At 38.9% G+C, this 13,401-nt stretch overlaps 1 protein-coding gene across 1 annotated transcript; it reads right to left on the minus strand.

Annotated features, from left to right (window-relative positions):
• Positions 1–285: 285 nt before the first annotated feature.
• On the minus strand, positions 286–13,023 carry ANKRD22 (ankyrin repeat domain 22). The gene is made up of 7 exons (XM_027648333.1): positions 12,529–13,023; positions 11,277–11,590; positions 5,188–5,379; positions 3,282–3,389; positions 2,878–2,955; positions 1,910–2,008; positions 286–1,140 (listed from the first exon to the last, which is right to left on the minus strand). Exons 2-7 carry the CDS (start codon positions 11,295–11,297, stop codon positions 1,063–1,065), a joined length of 576 nt encoding a protein of 191 aa, XP_027504134.1. The 5' UTR covers positions 11,298–11,590; positions 12,529–13,023; the 3' UTR covers positions 286–1,062.
• Positions 13,024–13,401: the final 378 nt, after the last annotated feature.

Raw genomic sequence — 13,401 nt, forward strand, 5'->3', positions numbered from 1 at the left:
AACAAAGATCCATTAGATCAAGAAGGCAAAATACAGCAGCCTTCCAAAGGAGATTCCCTTTTATTGCTGCATTATTAAATCACAAAGCAGCGGGACACATTGCTTACAAATGCAGGGTTTCCTCTGCTTTTACCTATGCAAGATAAGATTCATGGATATATTATTATTATTATTGGTATTATCCCCTGCTGCATTCACCAATCTGAAAAGCATACTATCCTGTCCAGTCCCATGGGAAGGATACGTCTGGTTCTCGTCAACAGCATTTCATTTATTGATTTTTTTTTTAGTACACTGTTTATATTGGAAAGGTAGTCAAGAGACCTGTTTCTCTATGATGCCAAACATATTTTCATTATTATTTCTTAATGCATTAAAGTGATCTGGGAATTTGCTTTCTTTATGGACTCCAGCAAGCCATTGAATCTCTTTTTGCTGTGTCTTATATGAAAAAAAAAAAAAAAGGGAGAAGATAATCCTACCCTTGTAGCAACATAGTGAGAATAAAGGTGTGTGAAACTTGTAGGAAGGATGGAAGGGAAAAGTGCTCAACTGAGACACCTATTTTCCCAGTCACTCCCATTGTGGGAAGAGAAATACTAAGAGGAAGGGTACCAGACTTTGTACAACTGCTGTAGCATATTGTTTAATTCCCCTATAGAACAAGTAATGTGCACTCTAAAGGATATTTTATTTTTGCATTGGCTGCCAACCATACGCAATATTTAGGCTTCCAGATATTTTATAGCTAGCTTTCAAAAACCACAGACTGCAGAAGTCAAGTAATAAGACTGATGAAGCAGATGGGAAGGGCGATATTTTGACCACTATTGCAATCATTCATGGCTCAGTAAAATCAAATTAACTCCTTTCACCCCACACATGGCCTTGGGGGTACTGACAAGTCTCACACAAAGTTGTCAAAGTCTACAGCAAGGAATGGGTGGATGTGGACCAAGTTTTTATCAAGTAACAGCCTTCACCCTCTGTTGGACGTTTGCTGTTATGCAAGATGCATTGTTAGATGAGGTAATTTTCTGCATGTTTGAGAGTCCTTGATGACTAGGAAGCTTTTCTTAGCATGCTTTCAATGTTGTGGAACTGCAGTCTTCTTGCTATATCTAAGGGAGTCTCCCCATCCTGAAAGAAACAGATGAAATACATTGCAATATCATAGATATCGATCAAGTACAAGGAGCTTTCCTGAACTTGTCACCCAGATGCAGTGGTCTCCTGTGTAAGTTCCCCTGTCACATCCATGCTCTAAAACAAAGGTTTCAGAACATGCTGGACCTAATACTACTTTGAAGACAGACAGCCATTCCACTGTTTCCTGAGACTAATATCCAAAAGTCAATTTTGGATATTAGCACAGCCTTAAATCTTAGCACAGCTAAGATTTGGATTCAAGAGCAACATGGGTAATACATTGCTCACCTCAACTCAGTAATGCAGATACTCCCAGGTCAATATTGATTTGGGCAACATTTGAGCTATTCTGGTGACAGGAGCAGCTTGACTTAGCCTCTCTCAGAATAATGGTGTACAACAGCATGAAAAGCACCTAAGAAGGCTCTTACCACTCCCCTGTAGCCTGCTTCTTAGGAACAGAATGGTAGAGCAGCTCTGAGTTAAGAAGAGGTACTGTAAAGACAGATGAGATATGCCAAACCAGGGGACATAAGGGCAGTGTTTACTGGTAGAAATCCAGCAGTGAAGGATTTGTACTTCAAAGTTGCTCTTGCCAACAAAAGCAGTGGAGTAAATGTTTTATACCAAACAGGAAACAACTCCACTGCCAGGAAGCTGAGCACCCTTTTCTTTAAATTGCTGCACACCAGCTAAGACTTATAGCATACTGATTCACCCTCATGATAAGGAAATACAGTTATCAATTTCACCTTCTTACCTGATTCTTTACAGAAGTGTCTGCATGAGCTTCAAGCAGTAGAGGAATGACTTCCTGATTTTTCATTTCACAAGCATAGTGAAGGGCTGTGCTACTAGACTGAAGGGAGACAGAAGCAGATGAATTTTAGTTCTATGAATTCTTTAGTAGACCTTAAGCAAGTACCTGTAGCCTTATCAGTTTCCCTCAACAGCTGGATGCAAAACACACATATCAGTTTCTATCACAACACACTACACAGTAAAACAAATACATTATCATTCCAGCAACAGGAACACAAAAAAAAAAAAAACAACCATTCCCTCCATGGAAAGCAGCTGCTAAAACAGGTTTGATACCTTCAGCAGGAAGCCAGTAGTTCTTTACTAATTTCAGAGGATTCCAGAATATTGATCCCAACAATACTGTTTGCTTGCACTTCAGTGTTTTAGAATTTGGTTGCTGATAAAATTGGGCATTCTTTTCTGTCTTAGAGTAGAGGAGGTCTTTATCACACCCAAGTAGGCTAGTGGATACAGGACTCTGTCTATGGCAGATCAGCACACTCTGATAACCAAGAGTAGACACAGGGTCTAGCCCTGTGGCATGATCTTTGCCCAAAAATATGCTCCAGTCCAAGAACTCATAAATGCTGATAAACTGAGACCCTTATATCAGTAGAATCTTTATAGGATCAGGTATTTCATACATAAGTATCTCAGGTCAGCTTACCTGGATTCTTGTACGTGGGCATTGTTCAAAAAAAATAATTAGTTGATCAGTGGGGATTATTTCTGTGTACATTAGTATATTGAAAAACTGCTGCCTAAATGTCAAGGGGAAACACTGAATTCTCCTGGAACATCACAGTCAGTTCAGTCCCTGATCCCATTCTATAGCAGAACTATGTTGCTAGAAGATTCTGAAGTCTGATTTTAGAATTGTTGCATGCATGCAAACCACATTTACATTTTTATAAATCCACTTACAGAGTCTGTAGCATTCACATCAGCTCCAGCTCTGAGCAACATCTTGATCAGGTTTTCATTCTGTTTCGTCTTCGAGACCTGTTTGGTGCAAGAGAAAGAGTAACACAGTAAGACAGTTCATCTATATATAGTGCTAAGTAAATTTGAGATAAATACTGTGGTTTTTTTCCAAAAAGAAGAGTGTCTTCTGCAAATACCAGGCTGATGCAGTGCTACAATTCTGCTCCTACACCAGCTATATTCACAGCAAAATTCCTGTTTCTTCTGTTGTATTCATCTAGTCCTTGCTTTAAAAAAGCAGTCCTGTGTACTATACAGGTTCCTAGCCTGAAAAACTGCCACGAAAAATGTCATAAAGGGAAAGGGAAAGATATAGTGTTTTTCCTGCTTTCATCCAGACTCACCATGAGAAGATATCCAATAAGCATAACTGGCATGAGGATTATGATGAGCACATAGTCAAGGAAGGTAAACCGTTTTCTCACAGCATAATGCAGGCAAGTGCGGTCCTTCTAAACACAAAATAACTCTGATTAGCACCAGATTCAGTGATCTGACTTTATTTGTTTAATATTGACACATTTTAGATTTCACAAGCTTTCTTTTAGACTACCTACTGGAAATATTCCTCTGATTTTCAAGCAGAAACAGACACATTTTGCATTTTGCTTCCTTCAAGTAGAAGCATATTTAACACATATAGGGGCATTGAAATTGGACTACACGTGCAAGGAGGATGTGGGATCCAAAGGATTCCATGGGTATGTCTGCACACTTGGACATGGCTGCAGAGACTGAAAGGACAGAGTGGACATCTCGTGGGTACTATCACCACCCATCAAGTTAAATTAGCAGGAAGAATCCCCATAACTCCTCTTCTTATGGAGGTGCTGGTTACTGAAGCAAGGACATATGAGACTTTAGGACATCTCCTTTGGGACATCTGAGAAACACAGGCAAGTAGCAATAACCACCACAAATTCCTAGTGAGAACAGGGTTTAAAGAAACTTTGAATGCTGAATGTACCAAAGCAACTAACGGGCAGGGCTACAAAGTTTCATGCTAAAGTGTTAAGCTTCTTGCAGATTGTCAAACTGGAATTTGACAAACTAGGTTATGGTGTTACACAGGGGTCCAAAGTAAGCAGACAAGCCCTTCTGTGCCACCTGCTGTTCCTCATTCTCAGTCTTGAGCATCACAGTCAAGCTCTGTGCCTGAAGGCCTTATTCCATCTATGAAGGTGAAGCAGGGAGGCATTTAAGAACGCCAGGCATGGCTAGCAAATGGCTACCAATGAAATTTAAACTATCTTAATGCAAAACACTGAACCCTTTCAAAGGGACTTTGAAGTAAGATGGACAGCTTTCTGCATTAAGAAGAATAGGTAGGATAGAATATTCCACTGGCCTCATGAACATTTCCTGCCCTTCTATGAAAGGAAAAAAGCACTGGAAAGCAGATATGTGAGATAGCCCACAAATGTGCAGGAACTCGATGAACATTGCCTTGTATGAGATGATAAAATACAACTGACAATGCTGTGGGGTTTTTCCTGGCTATTTAGCACCCTTGACATCATAAGAATATATTACTAATGAAGCCAGAACACGCATCTTTCAGCCACTTTTTATTTGTAACCTACCAGAAAATTTATCACAAAAACACACTTTCTCATCACATTAGGCATGGTACTTAGTTGTTGGCTGGTGTTAAACAACAACAGCAAGGAAGGTCGGTTTTCTGAATTAGAGAACAGGGCAGGAAGACAGAGAAGGCTTCTCTCCTTGCCCCCTAGGATGCTACTGCTCTGTACTATGACAAGCTGCAGGTCTGGTGAGGAAATAAGGAAGGTTTTTATAGAGTCGGTCTCTCTTTGAGGACATATTTGTGAAAGGTCAACAGGCTCTTGTTCACTTTCCTTTTAACCAGGGTGAAGAAAAAAGCAGAGGAAAAAAGACTACAGAGGAGACAGACACAAGGTGGAGGGCAAAATGAATGTGGAGTGCTGCATGGGTAAGCTAGAATCCACTGGGGACCAGGGATGGCATGCAGTGTTACCTAAATGGGGAACAAGAACACAGAGAAAAATTCAGGTTTGCAATGTTTATTATCTTGTGTGCACTAACAAGTTAAGAAAAGAAATGAGGAGACAAACAGAAACATATAGGTTTATTGGATTATAATTTGGGGGTTATAGTTAAGCCTCAGTAGGAAACAAACATCAGGTTTGGCTGTGCTTGCCAGTGTGCCCACTGGCACTCCAAGAATCTGAAAGAACAGTTGTTGCAAAGGAGTCAGTGTCCACTTACCTTATTTCTGAGGTTTACATCAGCATGTCTTCTTAGAAGATAGCTAACTATCCTGTTGTTTCCCTTTTTACATGCACAAATTAAGGGGGTGTCTCCACTGAAACTGTCCTGGATATTCAGATAGTTGCAGTTGCTCTCCAAAAGGAACTGAACTTTATTGAAATCGTTGTTATAGGCTGCCTGACAAATGGGCTGAAGGGAGAAGACAATATTAATCAGTATATGTTTCATTAAGACATCCATACTTCCCATTCTGATTTACTACTTGCACATCCCAAAATAATTGACAGAGCTTGTAGTTCTTGGTGACTTCCAGAAGATGGTGGTAGGAGACACTCCTGCAGCTGCCACACAGCAGCTCTCAGCCCTCAGCCCTCAGCCCCAGAAGTCACAGCCTTTGCACAGTGGAATGAGTTTTCTGTTAATTTTGGATGTTATTTATATAATTCAAGAAATAAATACGGCTTATTTGCAGCCTTTAAAAAAAACGGCTTCCAATCTCATAGGAGCTGGTCACTGTATTAAGCAGCAAGCAAAGACAAGCCCAAGTTCTCTCTGAGTTTACAACAGGCTTTCCCTTTGTCTGAGCACTTCTGAACAGAAGGTACCATTCCTGACTCATTAGTTCTCAGAACAGAACCACACTTCTAGTAAAAGTTGAGAAAACAACCCCCCCAATGTTTTTTTTCAAGCTTGAAGCTAAACTTTTTACCTAAAAAATATATGTCTGTATGCCCACAACTCAGACTCTGATTGGCTTTGGAGAATTGCTTGCTGCTCAGCTTTTGCTTAGTATTTCTACACATCCTTCACCTAAATTGCAATTCCTTCCCTCTCCAGCAGCACGAATTCAGACTAAGGAGAGGCTGAGAATGGCAAGAGTAATACAAGTTTCTAACAGCCTAATACAGGCAGAAAGTAGCAGTGACAGATAGGGCAGACTGGTGGCATTTGAGTTCTCCAGTCAAAAAGAGAACAATTTTCTTTTTTTCTGTCTTTGATACTGAGGATTTTATTCAACATTTTACAAAATAGTAATTTTCTTTAAATACTGTCTGCAGTTTTTCCTTTCCATTCTCCTTTTTTCACATCCTAAATATACTACATAAAAAAAAAATCTGGCCCTGAACTCCAAGCTGTTTCCTCACTCTGCCTGCAGTTATTTCCCTCCTCTCATACTCTCCCCCCATATTAAAATTATTCTTATTTATACTTTCACTTCAGTAAACTTTGATCTACAACACAAGTTTACCTCCAGCATCATTACTGCTTCTGGACAGCTGCATAAGAAAGTGATTTGTTTCCTAAGAAAATATTTACATGTTTACAGACCTTGCACCACTTCTTGTTTTGTTTTTATTATTTCAGATAAATATCAACAGCAAACACCTGCAATATTGTAAATTTGCACATCTGACTGTATTCTTATAAAAGCCTACATATACCATTTGCTATTTTGCACTCCACCAGAATCAGAACTGTTTTAATGGTTTGGAGGAGAAAACCCTCCTTTAAACCCTTTTTGGTGTGACCAGCACGTAGGTGCCATCTAAATGATCAGTTTTCTCTGTCACGTCAGTGTCTAGTACTGTATCTTCAGGTCCAGGAAAGAGAAGGTAAGTGGAGTCTGTCTGCACCTCTGATTTCCCTTCTATTCTTGCTTTTAGGTATTGCTTTGCTTATTTAAAGATGCAGAAGATTTGCTGTTTGGTTGAACACCTGATCAAATTGCAGTCATTTACCATATAGTTTTATTCTTTCCTAGAATGATACTTGCTAGTTCAGCAGCTCATGTCAGCAAATGATATGCTTTTTTGCTTTTCTTTCTTTACTTGCTAGGCCATTAAACCCCAGGCATTTCTGACTGATACTCTCACTGACCCGTGGGATCTTTTTCTAAACCTTACACTACTGTTGAACTCAGTTCTAGAGCCATGAATAATGATGGAGCACATACCACTCCCTAGGAGACCACATTATTTAGGACTGAAGTCATGCAAAGAGACCAGCACATATGACTCATGCATGCTATTTTACCTACCGAAACCAGCTATTCTCAGAAAACATCCAGGGCACAGAGAATGTAAGGAAGCAATTCTCATCCATTCCTACAGTTAATACATGGGTAATTGATGTACTTGAAGTATTTTTTTACTTATTGTTATTCCACTGCAGTGGTGGTTCTTTGTAGAAATTATTCTCTCCTGCATTAATATGTTCTGTTCATGCTTAAAGAAAAAAAAGTCAAACTTTTTTCCTGGTTTTGTGGGATTTTTTTGAGGCCCACTCTGCTAGTTTATATTCTAGAAAATGCCTCTTTTAGTCAAAAAAAGGTGAAAGGTCCCATGGATCACTTGTAGTATACCTCCCAAACTGGCAAACACAACTCCATGACTGGAAGGACAAACCTAGGAGCAGAACATTTAAGTAAGGGAACAAAGTAATACAGACAACTATAAATTCATTATATTGATATCAATAACAATAGAGATTCAGAAAATGTGTTAGGAAAGAACACAAGTCCGTGTTATTGTAATAAACTTGTAATAAATTCCAAATAAGTGGCAATCAGTCACCTGCCCAAGAAAAGCAACAGCAACCAGTGACAAATGCTGTATTAGAGAGTCTCTCTCACAGGAAGATAAGAGAGTTGTTATAGAAGGCACTTAACTGGGATAGTGAATACAGTTCTTGTCACTTGTGTCCAAAAATGAGATCAGACTATAGCAGGACCATCTCTACAACTGAGGAATATGAAGAGCCTGAAGAAAGATTGATTTGCTTAGCTGAGCCGGGTACAGACAAGGTTGTAGGTGTTCCAAAGTAAATTAAAGGGTAAGTGTTAATTGGTTTCAAGGAACAAGGTAGAAAAGGTGATATATCTGGCCAAGAAATTTAGTATGAAAATTATAAAGAGATTTCTACTAATCTGCAGAGTAAAATAACAAAACAGGCTTTCAGTAGCAGGAGAATGGACACAGAACCTGACTGGCTCCAGGCTGGAGCTTGAGCACGTGCCAGGATTTCTGTGTTTGTGAAGTCTCTGCCACAAATCACTCTTCCATCTCTCACTTTTTTGTTGTTGCCACTCTGGTGGTCCTATCTAAAGGAGAACTAACTGTGCTTAAGACTGTTTTAAAAAATTTTCCAAACTTTGCTTACAAGACTAATAGAGTTTCTTACAAATAGACAGTTAGAGGGCACTTATCTGGAAGATGAGTAGAGAGGCAAATGATGGAGTTAGAACAATGTTAGGTACAAGCAGTAGATTCCATCCAAAACCCAAGAAAAAATATTTTCTTTAAGTCTACAGAAAAGCCTGGAGGATAACTGAGTGAGATAAAAACCTCACTCAGTTGTCTGCAGTGTTAGAAGGCTGCCTCAGCAGTGATACAGCTTAACAACCAGCTTCGGATTTTCATGTTATTGTTATCCACCCATCATACACAAGGGAGGAATAAACTTATGGAATACGTACTCAGAATAACTGGGCTTTACATGCAAGGTGGAAGCCATATTCAAGGAATCCACAGTTCACACCTCAGACTTGGGCTCAGGTGTGGAGTAGAGCAGGAGTACAAGAGCAGAAATCTGATGGCAGTGGAGGACAGCCAGGAGCCCCTGCAGCTTCCCTTCTTAGAGATGCACTGGCAACCGGAGCACAGATACACTGTCTATGACATCTCCTTTAGGTATGTGTGAGAAACAAGGGCCAGTGTTCCCACAACAAAAAACTCTGAAGAAAGCATCAGTGGGAACTGAGTTCACAACTTCTGGAGAGGTTTGCAGTCCAAGATAGAGAGTGGCTACTCTTGCCAACACCACATTATTTATAAATCCCTATGTCCTGACTGCCCCAGAGAACTCACAAAAGACCTGGCCCACCTCCATAACACAGCAGGGTAGACCTGGCACAGGCACAACAAACATTGCACCCAATAAAAACATGAGCTCAGGTGTGAAGGGAGGGGGAGCAGGCCCAAGATTTCCAGTTTAGGCAAAGAGGAAGAGAGCACCTCTTTGAAGTGTCTGGCAGCAAAGCCCTTCTCCTCTGCTCCTAATCACACATCTGCAGCACCACTCAACATTCAGACAAGATACAAAAGATGAGCCTGACAGCACAATGCTGCACAAAACACGTGATGGAAGGGAGGGAAAACAGAGAATCCCAACAGCAAACTCCTTCCACTCTGACCAGTTGTGCCTTTTCCCTGCCATACCATCAGGGCTAACCATGAACTAGAGCACAGTCTGCCCAACTGAAAAAAGCAAAGAACAGACACTGGAGAGTGGAGTTTGAAGATTATATATGCCAATGATTGAGTGCTTAAAATCTCTCTTTCTACAATACTTCTTCTGCAAGCCCTTCGGACCAGGATTTAATTGTTCAGTGTCTACTTACGGCTTCAGGAAAGGTGAGAAGTACTCATAGGAGAGACAAGAGTTTTCATGGCCGAGATCACTCAATACAAGATAACCAGATAAGGAGTGCAAGAATAGCAAAAAAACTTTCACTGTCAGGAAATTCAATTGCAGAACAGATTCTTTGATTTTTATTTTTAATTTTTATTTTTAATTAATTGTGGGACATGTGATTGGTAGTTTACTCATATCCAGATGAACAGCCACATCTGAATTTGTCTACTTGTTTTCAGGATTTCTTGCATCTCTCTCTGCTTAGTTTTGCTGAGCTAGTGATAAATCTCAAGCTATTTAGCAAGTTCTACCACACGTGAAATAAAGGATAAAGGCACAGTATGAAGGACAAAGCATTCAGCCAGTAGAGAGGAGGTGAAGGTAAAGCCTGTCTTGCAACTAGGAGAGCAATTTTGGTTTATAATTGCTTCCTCCTTTGAGAACGGTCAGGGATTGCCTAAATTACATCAACACTTTGCAGTTGTTTAGACAAAAAGGAGATACATTGCAATGTCAAAATATTCTGAACCAATCCACAGCCTCTTCCTGTGTATTAAATTAATTCAAAGGCACAGTATGAACTAAACAGGGAAGTCTAAATCATGTTTAGGATGCTGAGAAATGCCCTAATATCTAATGCATACTTCTCAGAAAAGGCAACTTACACTGTCTTATTTTTATTTCTCTAAATTTCTGTCCTGTAGAAATGAACCATATTTTACCTAGAAAACTGTACCTCAACATTTTTAAAGGAAGAAAGCTAATGTATATGAGAATATTGACTAATAAGCATGGAAAATATGGACAGTATTTGAACATTCTTAAAACACCCATTTAATTAAGCTAGATGATACTGGTTTCCCATGCAATACTATCTCAGAAGAGTAGACCTGGAGAGAGGCAAAAAATCGTTTCAGAATAAGCTACAGTCTATTCACCAATCACCTTATGAATGCACAGATTCAAGGTCCTCGTAATACTGAAAGAGGAGAAGATACTTGGTTTCATTGAATAGCTTTTTAAAAATAAAAGAGTGTCTTTCAGCAAAGAAATGTAACCTTTTAAAGGAACAACTATGTGATGCTATCTCCAGAAAAAGAAATAGCAGTGCAACACACTCTATTCATAGTCAAAAAGGATCAAAATCCTTATTTGTTCCCATGTGTACAAATGGAAAGTTTATAAAACAATATGTTTAGGTAGCATTTATGCTAAAGTCTAGGAAAATACTAAATGAAGCACGGCCTGTGGACAAAACCATAAAGATAAGTTCAAAGAAAAAAGAAATTCCTTCCTAAAACAAGTTTGCAGGGAGGGGAATGTTTTCTTAGGCATTAGCTTTATTATCTATATTCAATGTAAGCCAAGGGGTTGTCTGATTTTGCAAAGTTGTCTGTTGCTTGCACCACATTCAGAATCATTCTGATCTCAACACAGAACAACAAAAAATGTTGAACACATACTTTGTGAAATCACAATAATTACACTGGTTATTGCATTTTCTTTGCTCCTTCTGACAACTCGCAACGGGCAAAGAAAAACATTTCCAAAGGGAAAAATGTTCCAGATCTGTATAAGCCTCTGTATGGGGGGCTGCGAAGGGAACAAACCAAACCCAGTGAATATCCACACCTTCAACAGCTTCAGTTTCTGTGCAAAAAACAGTCACGTACCTCTGAGTAGAGTATCCCCATGCCTGTTCTTCACTGCTTGAGTTCGTTCTTGTTCAGCTGCCCAACAAGTTAACCACACTTGAAATACTCTTGAGTTTGTTTGAATCTGGTTAATATTTAACTTAAAAGTATCACACTTTCTTATGCTACATTTCCTTTCAGTGCTTTCTACTTGGTGGAATAAAACAATTGTCTTCAGAAACCCAACCCAGGGAGGTAAACGTGAGAACAGCAGCTTGCAGAAGACTGACAGAACAAGTTACAACACAGAAGCATTTTCCTTTGTCATTTTTGCAATAACATCCTTCAGTTGCCTAAAAAGGAAAGTAGCAAAACAGGTCGAGGAGAGGAGGAGGGAGAGAGAGGAAGAAAGTTTCACAAGTGAAGAAATGGAGAATAGAATAAAAAGCATGAAATCTAAAACTTAAAATAAGTAACTACGAATGGTAGCTAGTGTGCCACACAAGCTATTTCTGACTAAAACATATTCCAAACGCTCTGCAAGAATATCTCAAGACTCCTTTCAGGAAAAGGGAAGCAACTAAATCCCACGCCTTTAATGAGACCTTCCAGTATAATTATCCTCAGTCTCTAATTAAACAGGCCATCTGCTTTCATCACCTTTTGCTCAGTCTTCTCTTCCTAGCCCAGCCCAAACAATGAATATGATTCATGTTTAACCTGATAATTTTATATGTTAATTCAGAAGAGAATTATTGTTGATGGCTCTGATGATAAGATGCTGTACTACACTCAGGCTTTCTGAGTAGGGCATGTGTATTTCAAGTGTCTGCAGTCACCTCAAAATATCTTTTCCCTTTATATTTTAAATTCATGTTTCCTGTATTCCAAGCAAATTTTAAAACAAGTTTTAAAACATATGCATGTAAGTATGCATCTTAAATCCAAGCCCTTCACCTTACATTTGAGAACTTTAATTTCCATATAACTTTCATAATTATTCTCCAATGAGGTGGAGGACCATATAAAATTACTTATACTATCTCTATCCTTCTCTAATTAAAGTACTAGTATAGCACCACAGCTGTAATGTTTGTTTGCTGACACCAGTTTTAATGGCTGTTTATCTGAAGAAAATTACATTGACATGTAACAGAAACAGACATCTACCTGTGACAAACTCACTAGGATCCTCACAATAGATTGCTCTTTCAGCACGTGGTGAAAATTCTGTAGGACTAACAACATGGAGGAGTGAGTAACACCTCAAAGGTGAAAAGGTATTCCTCACCAGTACTTCTTCACATCCAGCTCCTAAGGAATTCACATCTTCCTGCATCAGCTGTTGAAATTGTTGAAATTTCTCAACTACAACTTGTTGAAATGCTCGTCAAATCACTATGAAGTTACATATAACAATTTAGTAATTTAATTAATCCTTTCCTAACACAAATAAATAAATGTACAGTAATCTGAAAAACTATTTTAAAAAACAACAAACAAACAAACAAAAAGCCCATCCTCTACAAATCAGAGTAATAGCTTCAGGCAACATTTCTCCCAAGAGAGTGTAAATTACTATTTAATCCAGCATCACATCTCATGTCCTCTTGAAAAGCACTTTAGTCAGAGCTTCAGTTGCAGAACAGATAAGCAGCTCAACCATGATGAGGTATGAGACTCAAGCAAAGCTATATAGTCACAGGTTCACTTCTGTTTCACATATGCATTAGTGTTCTTTGCCATGCTTATAATTAGATTAGAATCCTGAAAATGTTGATTGTTGTTGTTGTTGTTGTTGTTGTTGTTGTTGTTGTTGTTGTTGTTGTTGTTGTTGTTGTTGTTGTTGTTGAATATGTCTTTTTTGTCCAAAAGCTGCCAAGATTCAGTACATGGGCAGACTGTCACCTACTCAGCATGTAGGAAACATGATTCTTACTTCCTGACAGACTTTAACAACACTACAAAAGTTTCAGATGAGCCAAAAGGGAACTAAGAGTTTGTCAGAAGGGCCTTTGTCAGGGAAATAATACAAGAAACTAATTTTTTAAGCTAGATATCAATTAAACTTCAGAACAGCACATTCATTAAAAGACACAGAAGATATTTGTCTCTTTGAATTCCAAGCGCTAGAGACTCAAGGGATATGATACATTTAATAAAA

Source organism: Corapipo altera, unplaced genomic scaffold (genome assembly GCF_003945725.1).
Source record: "Corapipo altera isolate COAL_440 unplaced genomic scaffold, ASM394572v1 56, whole genome shotgun sequence".
Classification (NCBI taxonomy): domain Eukaryota; kingdom Metazoa; phylum Chordata; class Aves; order Passeriformes; family Pipridae; genus Corapipo; species Corapipo altera.

Coding starts and splice junctions, on each gene's coding strand:
- ANKRD22 (XM_027648333.1), bottom strand. CDS start 11,297: ATGGGGATACTCTACTCAGAG. Junction 3,390..5,187: donor ATGTAAACCTCAGAAATAAG/GTAAGTGGACAC, acceptor TTTTGTGTTTAG/AAGGACCGCACTTGCCTGCA. Junction 2,956..3,281: donor TTATTGGATATCTTCTCATG/GTGAGTCTGGAT, acceptor TGCACCAAACAG/GTCTCGAAGACGAAACAGAA.